Source organism: Acomys russatus, chromosome 6, assembly GCF_903995435.1.
Source record: "Acomys russatus chromosome 6, mAcoRus1.1, whole genome shotgun sequence".
NCBI lineage: Eukaryota > Metazoa > Chordata > Mammalia > Rodentia > Muridae > Acomys > Acomys russatus.
In genome coordinates, this window is record NC_067142.1 from 61,454,858 (window position 1) to 61,475,435 (window position 20,578).

The 20,578-nt window shown below is 49.5% G+C and overlaps 1 protein-coding gene across 2 annotated transcripts in view; it reads left to right on the forward strand.

Moving 5' to 3' along the window:
* The window catches only part of Gpr161 (G protein-coupled receptor 161), a 35,675-nt gene extending 15,420 nt beyond the window's left edge, over positions 1–20,255 (forward strand). For both annotated transcript variants that reach the window (XM_051147760.1, XM_051147759.1), the window contains exons 2-6: positions 6,576–6,990; positions 10,966–11,690; positions 16,427–16,531; positions 17,868–17,987; positions 19,751–20,255. In XM_051147760.1, coding sequence (XP_051003717.1) covers positions 6,620–6,990; positions 10,966–11,690; positions 16,427–16,531; positions 17,868–17,987; positions 19,751–20,016 — 1,587 coding nt within the window. In that variant the 5' untranslated portion in view covers positions 6,576–6,619 and the 3' untranslated portion in view covers positions 20,017–20,255. The remainder of the gene's footprint in view (positions 1–6,575; positions 6,991–10,965; positions 11,691–16,426; positions 16,532–17,867; positions 17,988–19,750) is intronic.
* Positions 20,256–20,578: the final 323 nt, after the last annotated feature.

Here is a 20,578-nt window from a genome sequence, read left to right on the forward strand (position 1 = left end):
ATAAGGTCATGTGGGTTCCCATGCTTGCTTCTTTTTCTTCCCTTGATGTATTTTCCCAAACAGAGCAGAGCACAGACCTAATTCACACATCAAGAGGCTCTGGGCAAGCACATGACTAGCTTTGTGGGGCGCAGTGGGGGAGCATAGCAAAGCTCTGAACACTTTAGACAACTCTAGGAAGGCCAGTGGGGGTTCCCAGTGACCCCGTGTTACTGAGGCCATTTTCCTGTCCCTGCCATCTTTAGATTTACTTTCATGTGACTGTTGCAGCGTGATGAAGGGAGACTGGGGAGAGCGCCCTTTATACACACAGATGTGAAGGCCAGGGACCCTGGGATGCCTCTCTGGCTCCTGTCAAGCTGTGTGGCCTTGTTTGTGGGTGGGATTGGAGCCAGGGTTCACACCACTCCTTTCAGTTATCTGAAGTACAAACAAGGTGGTTATTAGAACCTTCTCCCTGACTCCACCCACCCCCAGCTATTGCGACTGATGTACATAAGGTGCTTTGAGGTGCACAGATGATGAGGCCCCTGGGAGAATGATCAAAATAGCACCGTGACCTTACTGGAGCTTGTTTGAAGTGATGCTTTGGAAATTTTCCTTGAGGTCGGGGGCGGGGCACGGGACATCTGAGCATCTCGTGTGTTTGTTTGCATGTCATTCCCTTAAATGAAGGCATCTGTGGTCCTCCTAGCTTTTCAGGGTGGTCAGCGTGTCCTGAAATAGGTTGTAGGATGTGTGGGGTGAAAACGAAGGGGAAGGTTCCATCGGGAGAGGCTAGCTCTAGAGAGGCGAGGAGGAGGAAATGAGGCACGATGTCACTCGGGGAACCCAGGGTTATCAAAAACAAAAAAACCTCTCTGCCAAAATGGACTTATTTTCTTTACAGCTGAACTCCAGAGCAGAAAGCCCCAAATCTTGTCCTGTCTCGTGGTCCATTGTTAGAGAAGTATTAGGAGTTCCGTGTCCATCCTCTTCACCACCACGCCCACCTATTGTTTGCAGGCTCTCTGTCTTAACATTGATGGTCCTATTTATAAGAGGTGTTATGGAAGAAAGGGCATGTTTTAGGGTTTCTATTGCTGTGATAAAACACCATGACCACCTGGGGAAGCAACAGCCCATCACGGAGGAAAGTCAGGACAGAAACTCAAGCAGGGCAGGAACCGGAAGGCAGGAGCTGAAGCCAAGGCCACAGAAAAGCACTGCTTATTGGCTTGCTCCTCGTAGCTTGCTTAGCCTGCTTTTGTGTATCATCCAGGACCACCTGCCCATGGTGGCATCACCTCCAATGGGCTAGGCCCTCCCACATCAGTCGTTAATCAAGAAAATGTCCTATAGGCTTTGCCACAGGCCAACCAGGTGAAGACATTCCCTCCGCTGAGGTTCCCTTCTCTGTGTCAAGTTGACGAAACACTCGCCAGCGATAGGAAGTTTTGTCCCATGGCACATGTGGCCTGTGGCGTGGAGCCTCTGACCCTACAGATTCGCCACTCTGGAGGTGAATAGCTTTTCTACACTTTCGTGCTAGAGCAATTCATGAGTCCAAGAAGAGAAGGATGAGGGAGTTTCCAGAAGGCGGCTGAGGCGGCAGAGCCGTGTCTGAGGAGTTGGCGTAAACTTGGAAAAGAGGTAGCATCTTGACATGTTGAGTGCAGATCACAATGTGTTGGGAAATTAGCCAGGTTGAGTTTCAAGTGACAGATACTTATGGAAATTAGCACAAGTCGGGGGCGGGGCCAGTCTGATTATGCAACTGAGAAAAACAAGATTTTAGAATCCCAGGCTCTGCCATGAGAGCATTTGTAGATGGGTTAACCTGCTTCTTGTCCCTTTCTCACCCCAGCATACCACGCCACACTCTCTCAGTCTCTCAGCTTTATTTCCTGGTACGCCTTTCCTATGTCGGGTCAGAGGTGGCCAGCTGGTGCAAAGCTATGCTCTTGTTGTGTCAGACTATAGCCCCTTGGGTGGCTAGTGCATCCTCTAATGCTTTCGGCCAAAGCCCTGATCCTGGAGTTCTGTGACCATGCCTAGGCCACTGGCTGTGACCAGTGTCACCCTAGATCAAGGACTGCCTTCTGGAGTTGGAGGTGATATTAGAATTGCCCCAACAAGAAAATAAAGGCCATTTCCAAAGTAGACTGAAGTTAAACTGTTGTGTCAAAGGTGTGCTTGTGCCAGATGCTGTTTTAGGGGCTGGACACAGTCAAATTCCATCCTCACAATTCCTCCTTATGGAATTTAATAGTCATCACCACGCAGGCATGGAAAGGGAAGTCGGTGGATTTACCTGCAGTCTTGGAACTACGGTGGAGAGACTAGATAAAACCTATGCCGGTTAGGCTGGTATCAAAGTCGATTTGTGGTCTCAGCTCCTAAGCCCCTGTCGTCCTCACACACTCAAGGCAGCCATAAAGGAAGGAGTAGGAAACACAGCACTAGCCAGTGATAACCACAATTCTTTTTGTTTTGTTCTGTTTTGTTTTTTTCAGAGACAGGGTTTCTCTGTGTGGCCTTGGCTGTCCTGGACTCACTTTGTAGACCAGGCTGGCCTTGAACTCACAGCGATCTGCCTGCCTCTGCCTGGGATTAAAGGTGTGTGCCACCACCGCCCAGTAATAACCAGAATTCTAGGGAAGAATGTGAGGCAATGTCACAAAATATCCAAGCTTATAGTCCGTCATGGATGAGAGAAGCTGCTACTGCAGTGATTCTGCCCTTGCAGCTCAAGCCCCGGAGTGATGGTTGGGTAGTCATCACACGCACTGTTCTGCACAATTCAACAGGCACCATCCCTGTGCTTCCCAGCACTGCCTTGCATTTTAATTAAAAAAAAAAAAAATTAGTATTGATCACTGTCTTGAGTGACAAGGCTTGGCTTTGGATGACTTGAGACTATGGCCAGTTGTCTAAGGATTGGATGGTTTACTGTCCTTGGAAATGGACGGCTAGACTCAAGGTGGTTCCCAAAGAGAGGTGGCTACCCTTGACCTTAAAGGTAAAGCTGCCAGCTTTAGCTCTTTCAGGGACATTAGCACCCCGTGGTGTTTCTGTCTATCCATGTGTCTGAGGAGCAGTGAGGTTGTTGGCTCAGAGCAGTGTTCAGAAACACCTTTGTGCCTTGCAGCAGAAGGTGCTCAAGAGAGCAGAAATATGAGTCACTCTGGAATTTGCTTCTATTCAATGGGCCCTGGCTTGTCAGGCTCCTGGGTGAGCTGGCTGTCAGCCAGGAAGCCTGCAATGGCTGGGGCCTTCCAAATCTCCTCTCTGGTCCTTTAAAGATCCATGGGGCAGGACCTGCCAGGGCGTGCGCCTGCCCACTGGGAGAGACTAGGACTGTGGATTTTCCTGGGTGGGCACCTCCTTGGCTCACAGTTCTTTTCTCCCTCATGGGGAGGGTTGGACCAGGAGACCACAAGCACCCGTGTCTCGTTCTGCATTCGCTGTGGGCCTGCTAACTGGACTGGTGGAGCCTCCTCTGGTCTCATCGCCTGGGCTGGAAGCTTTGCATTCCGTTTTTGTTCTCTTAGGGTCTGCCTTTATGATGTTAACTTTATTACAAAGTATTAAAGTCATCCACCAACAAAGGTATTCAGTTGCCCACTGTGTAGCAGGGCGGGGCTGGGGGTGAGGGGGTGCTGACCAGGTGCTGGGAACACATAACCAGACAGACAGAAAGTCTCTGTCTGAGGACATATTCATCTGTCTGTCATGTTTTTCACTCCAGTCACATCTTTAAGGGCTTCCAAGTTCAATTAACCAGGAGGAAAAAAAAATATCTAAAGTGGTCTCACTTTGGAGCCCTTAGCTAGCTTGGAACTTTCTATGTAGACCTGGCTAGCCTCAAACTCAGAGATCCTCCTGCCTCTTCCTGCCTCCCAAGTGCTGAGATTAAAGATGTGTGCTACTGCGCTTGGTGAGAAATATGTTTTTGGGATCTACTATGCAATATCATGATTATAGTTATAATAATGTATATTTCAGAACCGCTAAGAGTAGATTTTAAATGTCTGCCTCAAGGAAGGAAAAGTATGTGAGGTGTTGAATATATTAATTAGCCTTATTTATCCGTGCCATAGTATATAGATATGTACCCCATGAAAACAGAATTGTCAAGTCAAATGGAAAAGGAGCTCCTGTTTGGTGTGTTCATTTTTTTAAAACAGCTTCTAATATTATAATATTTGTAGGTTTTAACATTTTTATGGTTTACTGTTTTTATTTGCTTTCCATCTATGTACTTTTTTCTTTTTGAAACAGGATCTCAATCTGAAAGCTCTGGCTGGTCGAGAACTCACTATTTAGACCAGGCTGGTCATGAACTAACAGAGATCTGCCTGCCTCTGCCTCTCAAGTGCTATGTTTCAGCCATGTACCACCGTGTCTGGTGCCAAGTCTATGTTCCTAACCATCACGTTACAGCTGCTGTAGCTGACTCAAGAATGATATGCTTACGTGAAGGCTTTGTTCTGAGATGCCAACTAGTAGTTCACTTAGAGGCAACAAAATCCAGAACCTGACAACTGAAGGTGAAAATCAGAAAGAACCTTATAATGACACACACACCTGTAGCTGGCACATCTACAGTCCGTTTCCATGACACAAAACTGGGGGAACTAAGACACTGTGGAGCCAGATCAAGATTCAGAGTATGTTAGCGTCTTGGAAATACGGGCTGACAGGCACAAAGTAAACACTAATAGAAATAACGTTTGTACTTAGCTTTAGAGACATTAATTCCATATGTTCAAGACTGGGGACACCTGCCATTACAGCGTTATCTGTGCTATAACCTTTGCATGTTGCTTGACCACACACTTACATTAGCCCAACAGGGTGATAGCATTGCTATGAGGTAATCTATTCTTAGGGTGAACACGGTAAGGACACTGGTCCTGATGCGGGAGAAAACTGACCCTTTGCACTTGACATTGGCTAGACCATGTACTTTAACAAAACGTTCATTTACAGATCAGGAGGGTTGTAGACTTCTCTGAGCCAGTGCAAAAGGGGGTCTGTCCGAAAGGCTGTAGACAGACGCCATGGTGACAAGCGATTGAGACCGGGAGGGTTTGGTGAGGAAAAGGAAGACTGTTCAGGAGTGCAGGGCTTCTCTTACTTAGTACCACTTCAGGCAGCATGGCTGAGGTCAGACTTCCTGCAGTGGGAGCTTGCCAGCTGGCTCTAGAGCTTCTCAAGGGAAAGGCTGCTGCCTCACCTCCCGCCCTGTGGCGGAGGTGCCTGGACAGAGACCGCAGGTCCTCTAGGAGGGCTGGGGGCCATCTTGCTGCTGCGTGGGGTGAATTTTGTTGCCAGGGACCCTATCTGTCTTGCAAAAAGCTGTCTTCCCTTTCTTTCTGGTGTTTTTCTCTTCGTGGACAAGGAGAGCAGGTGGGGAAAGTGATCTGTGGGTTTGTTTTGTTTTGTTTTTTGTTTTTGGCTAATTAATGTAGATAAAAAAGTTCTGGGGAAATATTAGTCTCCATATTTTATGCTTAAAGTGTGTCAACCTTGAATTTTAGCCAAGATCCTGAGCCAGTTTCTTGAGAGCAGGGACCACACCTAATAGACAGTGAAGTCTGTGTGGGCCAAGATGGCGCCTCCCTGTCTCCATCCAGCCCTACTTGCTTCCTTGCCTCCACCGTGCCCAATGAGAGCAACCATCCTGCTTTGGTATTAACCCCGACTGACTAACCCTGCTCAGGAACTCAGGATTGTTATTAGGATAGTCTTGTGGTCAGATGCAACACATCCACAAGTCAGCTGCGATGGGGTTAAAATGTGGGATTTGACTCTGTCACTCCAAGTGGCTGGCCTGAAGCCCTTGTGAGCTCCTTTAGGATGACAGTCTTGCCAGTTGACAATCCAGCCCTAGGAGCAAGGGTCCTGAGTCGCAGTTCTCAAGATGTCCCTGAAAGCATGCTTAAGACAAGCCACCTGTCCCTCTGCCCACCCTTTTAAAGTGCTTCTTTGAAGTGCAGATTTGGGCTGAGTATAACTCAGGGGTAGAGTGCTCGCCAAGTATATTGAGGATGCTGGGTTTGACGCACGGTACTGTATTAGAAATTCTTAGGGGAAGTTCTAGTCCAAATGGGATCAATTGGCCCATTGCTGGGGACCAGTGGCGAGCTGCACGTCACAGGGACATGCATGGTAAAGAAGAACTGCTGACCGCCTAGCAATCAGTACTCAAAACAGCCAAAGAGGAGGAGAGGATCCCATGAATGAACCATAATCCTCCAATGAGCTAAAATCTCCCATCAGGCCTCGCACCCTAACTGCTCCTCCCCAGCCCCCTTCATGGTGGGTCTTTTAGGAGACATTCCGAAGCCAAGCTAGCCCAAGGGGTGAGGTGGGTGGGTAGAGTAGTGGATTACAGAGTCAGCAAGCTGTGCCACAAACAAGCTGTAGAGGTTTAGTGGGAAAGGCTGTCCAAGAGCCTCCAAAGCAGGTGGTCAGTGCGAGGTGCACGACTCGGTCCTGCTAAGCCTAGGCCCCCTCTTTCATAAGGAGGTACAAATGATGTGATCTGATGAGCCCATCCCACCGCTGGCCCCGCCTTCTTTCTGCAGTGGTCCAGCATGCCCGGCTCACCGCATCCCCAGGTGCATTGACCATGAGCCTCAACTCCTCCGTCAGCTACAGGAAGGAGCTGAGCAACCTCACTGCGGCTGAGGGTGGTGAAGGGGGTGCTGTCACCGAGCTCATAGCCATCATCATCATCACCGTATTCGTCTGCCTGGGCAACCTAGTCATCGTGGTCACCTTGTACAAGAAGTCCTACCTCCTCACCCTCAGCAACAAGTTCGTCTTCAGCCTGACCTTGTCCAACTTCCTGCTGTCCGTGCTGGTGCTGCCTTTCGTGGTGACCAGCTCCATCCGGAGGGAATGGATCTTCGGCGTGGTGTGGTGCAACTTCTCCGCCCTCCTCTACCTGCTCATCAGCTCGGCCAGCATGCTCACGCTTGGGGTCATTGCTATCGACCGGTAAGTTTGCATCAGGCTTGGAGAGTTGGAGGGCTACAGAGCAAGGCATCTCTGGCTCAGCGGCTCCAGATGGTCTTGTCCCTGGGAAGGGCACTAGAAGGTTCTTCTTCAGGAGAGTGAGCAAACTGAGTCCTGCCTCCTCTTCGGCTCCTAAGCCAGAGGCCTTCTCCTTTTAACTGTCTATATTTTATGTATAGGCAAGTGCCTCATATGATGTCCCAGTGGGTGACAGATTGTGTATTTGATGGTTTGAACCACATAGCCTGGTATGTCTAATGTCTGTGTTTTATACCAATACTCTATAATGTCTTCTGCATAACAAAATCACCACACGACAGGCTTGGAGTGTTTCCCTGTTGTGAACTGATGCACGACTGTAACTTTATTTTTAATTTTTTTTTTTTTTATAAAAGAAGGTCTGTTGCTTTAAAAAAATTCCTAGGAACCTCTAGTTACTGTTTTATACATGAAACAAGGGCCAAGGAGAGTGAAATGTCAGAGTAGGAGCTGAGTCCCGTCTTCAGACCCAGCTGTTCCTCTCTGCTGTGTGCTTGATGTGTCTTGCTTGGGTCTCTGCTCCATCTTGCTAGGTGGGCCCCAGATGTAAGCCTCCTTCGCTCTTTTGTTCCGTGGAGATGGGCCAGGACTGGTTGAGGGGGCCAATGGGAAGGCAGACAGCCCAGGGGATGGTGATACCTGAAGAAGCCCAGCACGCTTTTACAACCAGTGTGGACCCTGCCCGAGGTTTAAGAGGATGGATGGCGATGCCCACACTGATCAGCTGCACCGTGGGTCCTGTACTGTGCCCGCAGGCCTAGTTTTTGCTCGTCTTATGTTTCAATTGTTATACACAAGAGCTGGACTTGTTGAAAAAAAAAATGGAGTTAAAGTCTATGTGATTTCCTGGAAATTGGGAAGACTGTTAGTGGGAAGACCAGTGACAGTGCGGAGGGGGCTAGTCGGGTATGTTGTCACACGCATAGTTACTTGGGTTGGACTAGCTGCCCTGAGCACAGCAATGCTGCACTCCAAGGCTAGATTCTTGTTTTCCCCACGGCTTTGTAGAGAATGTAGAACGAATGAGTCAAACAAATTAATTAGCTTCTCCAAATGTAATAAAAACAACATAAAAAAAAAAAAAAAGGAATAAGAGATAACTCACAGTGTAGCCAACCAGAGATGATGACTGCATGTTCTTAGTGTATTTGCCTCCAGCATTTTTTAGTTGACTGCAGTACGCTTTTTATATTTTTCTTTTTAGATGTATTATATGTATGGGTCTTTTGCCTGCATGTATGTATGTATTTGTCATATGTGTGCATGGTGCCTGCAGGAGTCAGAAGAAGGCATCAGATCTCCTAGAACTGGACAGATGAATGGTTGTAAGCCACCAGTTGGGTACTACAAACCATACCCAGGTCCTTTGCAGGAACAGCCAGTGTTCTTAGTCACCGAGCAGTCTCTCCAATGGCGCTATAGTACAGCTTTTAGTAGACCATGTCTATTTGTGAAATTGTTGTGTCTGCAGTAAGGGTAGAACACTTCCAGGATTCTTGGTGGAAAGTGACAAGGGGCTCTTCCAAAGGGACACAGATGCACTGGTGTCTGACCGAATGGGCTGAATAGCACAGAAAGAGGGGTCTGGAAGTTTGTTGACAGTAGAGAGGAATCAGATCTTATTGTCACTGTACTTTATATTTTTAAAAAATAATAATTTTTGAGCACCCGTTATTGGGTCCTGTGGAATGCAGATCGAGGTTACACTGCCCAGCTGCAGATGAGAGTTGGTCTCTTGTGCCTCTGCAGCTCCAGGAAGATGCACATTGCTTCCTTAAATCTGGGGTCAAGTTAAGTGAAGGCGAGACCGACAAGTCCTCAGACCATACCCTCAACTAGCATCATTAACGGTTTAGCTTTGCCAGTGCTGTGGGCATTTGTAGGATGCCCTAAAATCCCAAGGTGTGATCTTGGGGTAGTAAGCTACAGGCATGATTGAGACACCCAGCTGTCTACAGAGTGACATCTTGGCAGCACAGACTCAACTATGCATGCCAATGTTAGTGCAGAACAGCAACAGCTCCCACAGACAGCGTCAGAAGTCACTGCTGTTGATGGATAGGGCACTGAGTGCTTAGGGACAGGTGGCACTTGAGTGACATCCTAAACAGCAAATAGGATTGCACAGGTATGTAGGTATGTTCTACTTAGGGAAGAGGCTGGGTTTATTCTTTTGGTAAGCAATTATTGAGCACTTGTACTGGGAATACACAGCTCAGTGGGGTGGGTAAAGAAGCTGTGAAATCAATATGGGAGGGGAGGAGAGCTGTGGTCATATAACTTTGGAGTGCTCTACTGTGGAAAAGATGCCAGTGTGCTATAGGTGCTGTGAGAACGCAGAGGAAGAGACAAGACAAAACAAGGTAGAAGAACCCAGAGGGTGTGCCAAGGAGGTAGCATCCTTGAAACCAGGTGGTAGGGTTGGACACAGACAGATTCACCCCACTAGAGCTTTGAGCCTCACAGCTTGGCCCCAGGGTCATTCAGTGGAGGAACTGTGAGTGGAGAAAAAAACCGCCTTAGGATGATGGAGCGTTACCAAGACCTGGTTGTCCTGAAGAAGTAGCTCATCTCCCCTTCAACACAAGATGGCTTCACAGTGGCTTGGCCAGATCTTTATGACTAAACTCTGTTGTTTAAAAAAAAAAAAAAAATTGGAGAGATGGCTCAGTGGCTAAGAGCACTTGTTGCTCTTGCAGAGGACCCAGGTTCGATTCCCAGTACCCACATGGCAGCTCCCAACTGTCTTTTGTAAGTCCAGTTCCAAGGGCTCTGAGTCCCTCTTCTGACTGCTTCAGGCATTAGGCAGACATGTGGTGGACATACATACATTCAGACAAAACACTCATGTACATAAAACAAAATGATCTAAATCTAAAAGTGAAAACAAAAGTTAGTGTCTTTAGATATGCTAATGGTGGGTGCTATTTATTTTTATTATTAGACATTAGTGTAGATTAGAATCACAAACTGGCTAGACGAGTTACATCTGTACGCCACGTATCAGACAGAGGGAGACAAGGCAGTGTTGGGAAGGAGAAAAAAAAAAAAAAAAAAAAGAGGAAAGCATACAGTAATTAAAGATGCACGAAACTGGATTTGGGGCACATTCTTTTACTCTCAGCACTCAGGAGGCAGAGGCAGGTGAATCCCTGTGAGTTCGAGGCCAGCCTGGTGTACATAGCAAGTTCCAGGACAGCCAGAGCTACATAATAGACTGTGTCTAAAATGTTTTTTTAAAAAGCAGTACAGAAAACACTGGCATTGGTCATGATTTCTCTTGTCCTGTGCTATGTGAGTGTCATGAGCCAGGCGTTCTGCTCTACTGTCACCATTCAGTTGAATTCACCTTAATGACAGCCCTACTAACCTGATTTTTGGATGTGCACAGTGATGTGGAAGCCTGAGCCAAATAAACCCTTTCCTCCTCAAGCTGTTTTAGTTGGTCCTGGTGCTTATCACAGCAATAGAAAATAAACTAGGATAGTTCCCAAAGAGGATAGCTGAATTCCTAAATACAAGTGGGCTCTGGTGTGCCTTGGGTTCTTGCTAGTGGCCAGCTGGGCAATGTGATGTAGTCTGTTGCTTGTCTGGGGAGGGCTGGGTGAAGGTGTCTTTCTCAGAAGCCTTCACAGCACAAAGCGTAACTTGGGAAAAGTATAAGAGTCCCCACCCAGCCTTTAATCTCAGAACAGAATATGGAAGGCAGAGGCAGGCGGATCACAGTGAGTTCGAGGCCAGCTTGATCTCCAGAGTGAGTCCAGGACAGCCAAGGCTACACAGAAAAGCCCTGTCTCAAAAAACAAAACAAAACAAAACAAACAAACCAGAGTGTACGAGGAGTTCCTACCCAAGAAAGTAGGGCACCCTGCTTTCTTTTAACTCCCCTCTCACCTCCCTCATCTTTTTTTTTTTAAGCTATTACGCCGTCCTGTATCCGATGGTGTACCCCATGAAGATCACAGGGAACCGAGCTGTGATGGCCCTTGTCTACATCTGGCTGCACTCCCTCATTGGCTGCCTGCCGCCCCTATTCGGCTGGTCGTCGGTGGAGTTTGATGAGTTCAAGTGGATGTGTGTGGCTGCGTGGCACCGGGAACCTGGCTACACCGTCTTCTGGCAGACTTGGTGTGCCCTGTTTCCCTTCCTCACCATGCTAGTATGCTACGGTTTCATCTTCCGTGTGGCCAGGGTCAAGGCCCGAAAGGTACACTGTGGCACGGTGGTCATTGTGGAGGAGGACGCCCAGAGGAGTGGGAGGAAGAATTCCAGTACCTCCACTTCCTCTTCCGGCAGTAGGAGGAACGCCTTTCAGGGCGTGGTCTATTCGGCTAACCAGTGCAAAGCCCTCATCACCATCCTGGTGGTCATTGGCGCCTTCATGGTCACCTGGGGCCCCTACATGGTTGTCATTACGTCAGAGGCGCTCTGGGGGAAGAACTGTGTCTCCCCAACCTTGGAGACTTGGGCCACATGGCTGTCCTTTACCAGTGCCGTCTGCCACCCTCTGATCTACGGCCTCTGGAACAAGACTGTTCGCAAAGAGCTCTTGGGCATGTGCTTCGGGGACCGCTATTACCGGGAACCCTTTGTGCAGCGGCAGAGGACCTCCAGGCTCTTCAGCATTTCCAACAGGATCACAGGTAATTAGGAAAAGGTACCTCACATCCCCAGGCAGATTGCTCCCTGGGGTCCTTCCCAATTGCTAAGGGCCTTGCCTGTATAGCCATTTCAGGGTGACTGTGGCCTTAAGGCCCAAAGCACTAATTTCCTGTTGTGAAGGGCCACCCGGAGTAGCCACAGTGACTCCCAAGCAGCTTTCCACCACTGGGCTGCTGCAGGAGCATGCTGAGGAGGTCACATCCCTGGAGAGTGAGACAGGGGACACTGCAGTCTGAAAACTGATTTTCTGGAACCATAGGTGGGGGCCTCATGGTTTGGAGGGGATAGCCACTTTGTTAACCACCTCTGGCAAATGCTTTCCTTCAGTGTCACCTCGATTCGATGCTCCTTCCAGACCTCAGTGGCTCAGTTAGCCTATCCCTCCTCCCAAGAATTGTCACCTTCACCTTTTCCTCCCAGGTCATTGTTTTCTTCTGATGGTCCCTAGTAATCTTGTGTGTGTGTGTGTGTGTGTGTGTGTGTGTCTGTCTCTTATCAGTGCCAAACCATAGCCTTCCATCAAGGTGTCACTGTCATATGCTCAGGACTACTCTATCTGGTGGGACATGTGAGCACATGCATGCACGTGAGTACACACCCGCGCATGCGCGCGCGCGCGCGCGCGCACACACACACACACACACACACACACACACGGGAGTTGCTCTAATCAGAGGTTAGATGCTGTTTTTCAGCTTTTTCTTTTGATATAATTTTAGGTTTAGAGAAGTTGGAAAGACAGCACAGGGAGTTTCCCATAGGGTTATCAACTTACATAACTGCAGCCCTAGAGCCCCACACATGCTAAACCTCAGCCCTGCCCAGATACTTCCTTCTGTACAGGGCTGGTCAGGCCTTTTGTAGAGTGCTCCTGAGTAAGTCAGGCGCTCCGGATCAGGTTGTATATTTTGGGCTGCAGGAGAGGTGGGATCCTGTTTGTGCATCAGATTAGGGGCACACGTGTCAGGGGATCTGATTATTAGCTGGGTTAACCTGACCTCATGCTTCAGGTGTGGTCTGTCAGCCTTCTCCAGGCAGTGTTGTTTCCATTGTAATCAGCGTGTGTACAGCGGAGATGCTTTCCTCTATCTCCTACCCACTGATTCTGCCCTGCACTGGTACTTCTTGCTCACTGCAGGTGGGGTTATATTGTTCTGAAGTGAACATGGTTGGGGTTTTAGAGCCACATTGAGGAAGGCCATCACCCAGCTCAGCAACTGGAAGGAGATTTCAAGTGCAGCTCCTTCAGCCTGTAGCTCTCACTTCTTGCCAGATGACTCAGACCTAGTTAGTTTTTCCTCTTCGAGAAATAGAGATCCAGCTGGGTGTGGTGGCGCACACCTTTAATCCCAGCACTCAGGAGGCAGAGGCAGGTGGATCTCTGTGAGTTTAAGGCCAGCCTGGTTTACAAAGCCAGTCCAGGACAGCCATGGCTACACAGAGAAACCCTGTCTCAAAAAACCACCCAACCCCCAGACCTCCCAAGGAGGCTGTGATGCCTGCTTTCCTCTGAGTGAATGACAGATGGGATCCTCCTTCTCAGGAAGTAAGTGGACAGCTCTGCTCTCAGGCCCCTATCAGTCTCAGGTTTGTAGCACAGTTTAGCATCCAACTGAAAGTCAGTAGTCAGCTCAGCATTAGCACAAGGGAGCAACCTCCACTCCATGGTTACCCCACCCACCCTGAGGTGCACTCCCCTGCAGCCTCCAGGTGTCCTACAGGAACCCCACCCACCCACCCACATGGAAATCTGCTAATGAGACCTCACAAGCAAAAGGGCTTGGTGGCTCAGTGACAGCTAGCATCCCAGAGAATGTATTTTTAGTTTGACGTGGACGGAGCAAGAAAACTCAAAATCCAGAGATGATGGGTGAACTGGGCTCTGCATGAAGTCACAACTGTCATGTGCTTGGGACGTTTGGGAACATGTGGGGCTCTGCTTCTGCCTTTGCATGTCTCAGGAACTCTGATAATTCCACCTACTGACTTCTCGGATAGCAACTTTTCATGTACTGCACAAATGGAGACATACAAAACCATGGCAGGGCCTCCATCTTGCCTGCCATCTTCTTGTACTCCTGGCAAATGCCAGGGCACGTGCCTTCCCCAAGAGTGAAGAGTAAGTTTGAAGCGGGTTGATGGTGAGAGAGGTAATCTGGATTTAGGAATTGGTTGCACCTGGGTGCAGAGGACAGTGGCAGGGTCTGCTGAGCCTGGCCAGGACAGAGGGCTGTGCATGGAGGCTCAAGGTTGCCCCTCCTGATCAGGAAGACAGTGGTAAGCCATGGAGTGTGTACCTGGGATAGACCCATATTCTCTCTTGCTCTCCAGCCTCTAAGGTATTGATGTATCTGACTGATTTCCTATAGACTGGCCCTAGGAGACGAGCAATAGCCACTGCCCGCTACTAGCCCTGCAGAAGCCAAGGATTCAGAACCCATCAGCCCACAAGGCTGCTTTTCCCTAAATGAGCCTCAGACCACCAATGGCTCTGGGTTTGCCAACCCAACCGCAGCTGGTGTTTTCCGCTGGCTCCCATTGCCTAGCAGTTTCTTCCAGGACAATCGCAAACAATTCGCATAGTAAATATTGGCCAAGGCGAGGAAATATCTTTTTGTTCTATCTCCACCTTCCTCTGCCTCCCCCAGTGCTGGGATTACAGGTGTGCACCACCATGCCCAGCTTGCCCAAGTGTCTTTTACCTGCTGCATGCTCTTAGGGAGCAAACCTGGGCCCTGGGCCTGACCTTCTATGAATTTTTGTAGGAAGATTTAGAGACGTCCCAATCCCATGAGATATGGTGATGGTCTGTGGAATCTCAGGGTAGCTGGGTCAGCTGTTGAGAGGGAAATGCTTTGCAGATGAGCCACAGTGGTCTGGCTCAAACAGTCCCTCTCACTAGAAGAGACCAAGACACACATTCCTGGCTTTTGCTGCAGCCTCAGAGATGGTGTCCAAACACACTGTGGCTGCCACCATCCTGGTTGGCAGGAGATGGTCCCGAAAGGCTCCTCTCCTTGAATTGGACCTTCTGTTGAACATAGCCTTGGCTGTTTTAGAATAAACTCTTTAGACCAGGCTGGCCTCAAACTCACAGAGATCCACCTGCCTCTGGCTCCTGAGTCTGGGATTAAAGGTGTGCGCTGCCACCACCTGACGGGGTTGGAAGTCTTAAGAGCACTAATAGGCCTTTGTCTGTGCCATCCCATGACAGAAGGGAATCAAGAGAGGGCAAGACTACAGAGCAAGCGGGGCCAAACTCTATTAAACCAAGACCATTCTCCTTCTCTTCCACCTCTTCCTCCTCTTCATTTATTTGTTTTCACTTTGTCAATGTGACTATGAGTGGTTTGCTTTCATGTATGTGTGTGTACCACATGCTTGCCTGGTACAGTCAGGCTAGAGGAGGGCATCAGATCCCTTGGCCCTGGGCTTACAGAAGATGCCAAGCCACCGTGTGTGTGTGTGTGTGTGTGTGTGTGTGTGTGTGTGTGTGTGTGTGTGTGTGTGTGTTGGGAACCGAACCTAGATTTTCTGCAAGATTAGCAAGCGCTCTTAACTGCTGGGCCACCTCTCCAGCCTCATGGCCATTCTTGAGATAACTGATGCCTTTTGTGATAACAGCGTTAGTCCACTCGTTAGGCCTTACCTTTCAACTCTGTTGCCTTGGGGATTAAGTTCCCAGCAGACGAATTTTGAAGGAGCACATTCAACCATGGTGGTCATTAAATCTATTAGGCCTGTTTGTTATCTTTAAGAGAGTTTTATCTTCATATTTTTTCCAATACCCCCCTCTCCCAGCTCCTCTTAGTGGATTTAGTTTTTTAACTTTACCATGTATCCAATTAACGGTTTTTCTTTAAGTCTCTTTGTTGTTTCCTCTTAGAACTCTGTCTCATACGTCTGTTGTGTTAGGGACTTCCTTTAACTGTGTAGTGGTCCCTGCCATCCCTTCAGCTTTCGTAAGAAACACTGGGTAGCCTCTGGTGAGGTGGGGCCAGCAGGCTTGTGGGACCCCGCTTTCTGGCTGGCTTCCTGAGAGTTCTCCTGCAGCCTCTCAATGCATCCTCAGTTTTCTTGGGTCCCTCTGCCCCTGGTATCTCAGTGCTGCAGCCCCGTTTTTTACTTCCTTTGCTCTTCTGCTGATCCTGGGGATGGAGGGGTGAGGCTGAGACAGGAAGAGCTGCAGCATCCAGTCAGCTGCTTTGAGATGGCCTGTGGAGCCCACCATCAGCCAGTCTCTCCTGAGCCTGCAGCTCCCAAGCCTCAGCTGCCCTTTCCAGGCCTCCTCACCAGCTCCACAACCTCAGGTCTCCCCCGACCCCAGCCCCAGTCGCTTAGCACTCTTTCCCAGGTCACTCTTCCTTTCTATCTTTATCCTGCTCTGCAGCTTCTCCAAACTCCACCCGTGGGAAGGCTTTTTAACTATTCAAGTAGAATTCATGGAGGTGAGGTTTTCTGTGTGTGACTGGAAGGTGTCCTCATTCGAGGACTCACCTGAGATTTCCTCCCCACATGGCTGACATGGTCGGGAAGGTGCCCTGTGGGGAGCCTAGTGGGTCTGAAGGAGTGGGAAAGGAACAAGGGTCAAAATCGGGGCGCGGGGAGGGGGGGTTCTTAGCCATACCGTTACCACAGACCGTGCCAACCATAGACCGTGCCAAGGCTTCATTCATCACCTCTGCCTCCTTCCACCAATGCCAACTTTGCCTTTCAGACTTGGGCCTGTCTCCACACCTCACGGCACTCATGGCAGGCGGACAGCCCTTGGGACACAGCAGCAGTACGGGCGACACTGGCTTCAGCTACTCTCAGGATTCAGGTACCATTCCTACTCTGGAAAGCTCTCACTTGTGTAAATTTGCTGCTTTCGCTGCTGCTGGGAGGCCCATTTTCCAAGGAGTGGGGAAAGAGTGTGGAAGAGGGGTTTGTCACCATGGCTCTTTCAGCCTTTCTGTGCCTCAAGGCACTCTCTGTTAACTGGGCCTCTGTAAAATAGTTCCTGGTGTGATGGTGAGGTTGAAAGTACGAGAAAACCTTTGAAAAGTTAAAACCTAAAAAAAAAAAAAATTATGCTTTTACACTAATTATACTATAATTGACTGGCTGGGTCCTGGAGTCTACCTACTTGGGTCTCAGTCTCCTTCCTGCAGTGAGCTTCATGATGTGAGGGCCTGCATCTTGTGCTTGTGGGGAGCCATGGTGGCTGGACCCCCATGTTTCTGAGCATCCTCAGGTGGGAGAAACTTGGTCAGAGATTGCAAGCATCTCTTCATCCACCTGGTTCACGGGTTTATGTTGGAGCATGGAGGTACCTGGCCACATCTGGAGCTAGTGCTTGATGCTCTGGCCACAGAGAGAGTGGTACCAGATCCCCAAGCAAGAAGCAAGAGGACCTCCAAACTCCATTTCTTCACCCCTGGGAGCGCTTGTCTTTTTTGTTGTACGCCTTTAAGAGCTGGGCCCTCTCTCCAGCTCCTACTGGGAACTTTGGAAAAGTTATCTCTGGGGCTGGAGAGACAGCTGTTAGTGAAGTCAGAACCAAACCTTGCCTCCCCTCCCCACTGTGGCCAAGGCAGGCTCAGTGAGCCAATATCTACTGCCTGAGTGTGGGGATAGTAACGCACACCAGCCTTTCCCTGCAACCACAGAAGAGGGACGCAGGTCAAGGGAGCCTCCCCAAGACCCCACATGATGGATGTACAGCCCTCTGGGCTACCTGATGAGGGGACATCTTCAGGGAGGACAGAGAATTTTCTCTGACTGATGGCCTCATCTGGGTGCCAGCCATAGGCCTACCTTTCTCCTACCAAGAGTTCCAGGACATAGTGCCCTAAGATGGCAGGAAACACAAGCCAAGGTAGAGATGATCAGGTAAATGAGGGGACTACCCCAGGTAACTTGGGTGTTGTTCCTCGGGTGCTTTCCACCAGTAGGTTAGATGATCCGGTCAACTGATGGTGTGGCAGCCCCTTCACCATCTGTGAGCTCCTGGGATGGGTGACACACAGGCTGTTTCTCAGGCAGCTGTTCAGGATGGTCAGCTGATCCTGCTTATGAGGATTGAAGGGCTGGGGGCCAGGGTCATGGGACATTAGAGAGATGGGGGAAGAGGCCTTTGAGTCTGTAGTTACACGTGTATCATCTGTCTGCCTTAGGGACAGATGTGATGCTGCTGGAAGATGGCACTTCTGATGACAACCCTCCCCAGCACTGTACTTGCCCACCCAAGAGAAGGAGCTCCGTGACCTTTGAAGACGAAGTGGAGCAGATCAAAGGTTGGTTTATGGGAGTGCTTCAGTAAAGCACGTGGGCAAGGAGGGGATCTTAGCTATACCCTTACCACAGAACGTGCCAAGGGGTCATCACCTCTGCCTCCTCCCAATTACTGCAACCCTACTAGTGACACTTCTAACTCTGAGCAAGCAGCATCTAAAGAGGGGCAAATGCAACTGTAGCTGTACACACACATACACACACACACATATATACGCATGCACACATGCACGCGCGCGCACACACACACACACACACACACACACACACACACACACATACACATACACACAGAGAGAGAGAGAGAGAGAGAGAGAGAGAGAGAGAGAGAGAGAGAGAGAGAGAGAGAATGAGAACGTTTGCATTTACCTCAGGAAGGAAATAACCTGATTAGATGAACTAGTTTCCATGCCCTCCACAATAGCCCACGGAGCTTGCCCTCCTTTGTGAGTGATGTGCAGTTATAGATGTGAACCTGCATCTCTGAGCCTGTTTCCTCCGGTGGAGAGTGGAAATGCGGCCCACAGCTAGTGGAGGCCAAGCTGCCGTCCTGATGAGTGAGCCTGAAACCTGCCGGGACAGGAGTTGACTGGGTTTTCCTGTGCCACCTGTTACTACAGAGAGTGCTGGTTGCTTTGGGACTTGGGGTTAGTTTCCATTCCAGACAGGCCAAGAGGACAAGTGACAGAGAAGCTACTCAGGCTGCCCTCCAGTGTAGGAATCTCTTTTCTCTTGAGTCTCACCAAGACTAGCCACTGGCATAATGGAGCCACCCATCTGCTGGAGCCCGAGGCTTTAAGGTGTAAATGCTGAGTATGAAAATAAATATAAGCCCATTATTGACCTCCTTCCACCCCACCCACTCCCACTCAAAGTGAGGGAGAGGAGGTAGAGGAAGGTATCTATCTAAGCATCTACTCTGGCAAAGCAGATTCAGTGACAGCCACTTTGTGTCATGGCGGTGAGTAAGTCCGAAGCGCCCTCTGCTGGTCAGGTGGTAGAACAAGGTGCCAGCAGGGAATGACACCTATCCTGGGTAGAGATCAAGACAGGGCTGCTAAAGTCAGGTCTCTCTACTTCTTTCCTTCCTGGAGAGTGGCGCACAAGCTGCCTGTGCCCCAGAAAACATAAGGGGAGGAGAAGTTCCCCCCACATATTCCAGGAGCATAGGCACCGAGGTCTGTGATACCCTGCTCAGGTTTGGTAATTAGGAGCCACCTCCACCCCTCTTTTCTATCCAGTGTAGGTGTCAGGGGTCCTGATCCTTCATAGGACGGTGGGATTGTTGACCTCACTTCCAAACTCGAGGCTTTCCACAACTAGGGAAGCTTGGTGTGAAATGGAGACGAGACATGCTGACATTTGGGTCTGCGCAAGTTTCCAACCACAGGCCAGGCTGTTTCTAGGAGCTGCAAGAAGACAGTTCTTTTGAAGTTATAAAGGCTAAAACATTGTGGGAGGAATTTGTCCATTCATTTGTCACAGTGACCATGTGAAGTAAGGTATCTCCTCTCTTTATAGACGAGGACACTAAACTAGAAGATAATGCCTGGCATTCCTCAGGCAGTAAACTGCAAAGTCCTGAATTCTAGCCTGGGGGCTCTGATGTCAAAATCCATACCTGTAACCTCTGTTGGTCTCCTTTCCTTGGATCAGCAAGCTAACAGAGGTCATATTCCTGGGATGGTTATAGGTTCTGGGTCCCCTGCTAAAACCCCCCTCCCTGTCCCAACAAGCTAACCGTCCTTTCCGCCTTCTCCCACAGAGGCTGCCAAGAACTCTATTCTTCATGTGAAAGCTGAAGTACACAAGTCCTTGGACAGTTATGCAGCCAGCTTGGCTAAAGCCATTGAGGCTGAAGCCAAAATCAACTTATTTGGGGAGGAGGCTTTGCCAGGGGTCTTGTTCACAGCACGGACTGTCCCGGGGGCTAGCTTTGGGGGCCGTCGAGGCAGCAGGACTCTTGTGAATCAGAGGCTGCAACTACAGAGCATCGAGGAAGGGGATGTCTTAGCTGCAGAGCAGAGATGAAGGCCTCAGAGGGGACTGGGGCCACAGCGGAGCTACTGGTAATGGTGTCTGTGCCAAGACCCCAGAAGATGTCACCACTCAGAGAACCAGATGCTGCCGTTAAGGAAACATCTGGTATGCAGCCAGGAGGACTGAAAAGTACTATCTCCAGTCTGACTGCAGTGTCTGCTGTGAAGGCACATATGGTCTGCTTCAGGGCCCCTGGGATGGAATGAAGCTTCCAAAGCACACAGAAAAAGCAGCAGGAGATGTGGCTGTGGCTTCAGGAGGACGAGGTTTATAGGGAAGCTACCATGCGGGTCATGTGTCTTTACCAGCATCCACCTGGTCTGGCCACTCGTGGTCTCAGTGAGGCCTCTCTTCCTGACCAAGTGCACCTTGTGGGATGGCAGAGCCCTCCTCAGCACACTGTAAGACCATCTGGGGGCTCCCTGTGGTTGACCCAGGCAGCATGAGGCCACAAGTACTTGACTAATGCAAAATAGCCCAGAGAGCAGACAGGAGTAGAGGACCTGACACTAACACCCCATATCTACTGCCCTAATTGGGACTTGGCTTTTGG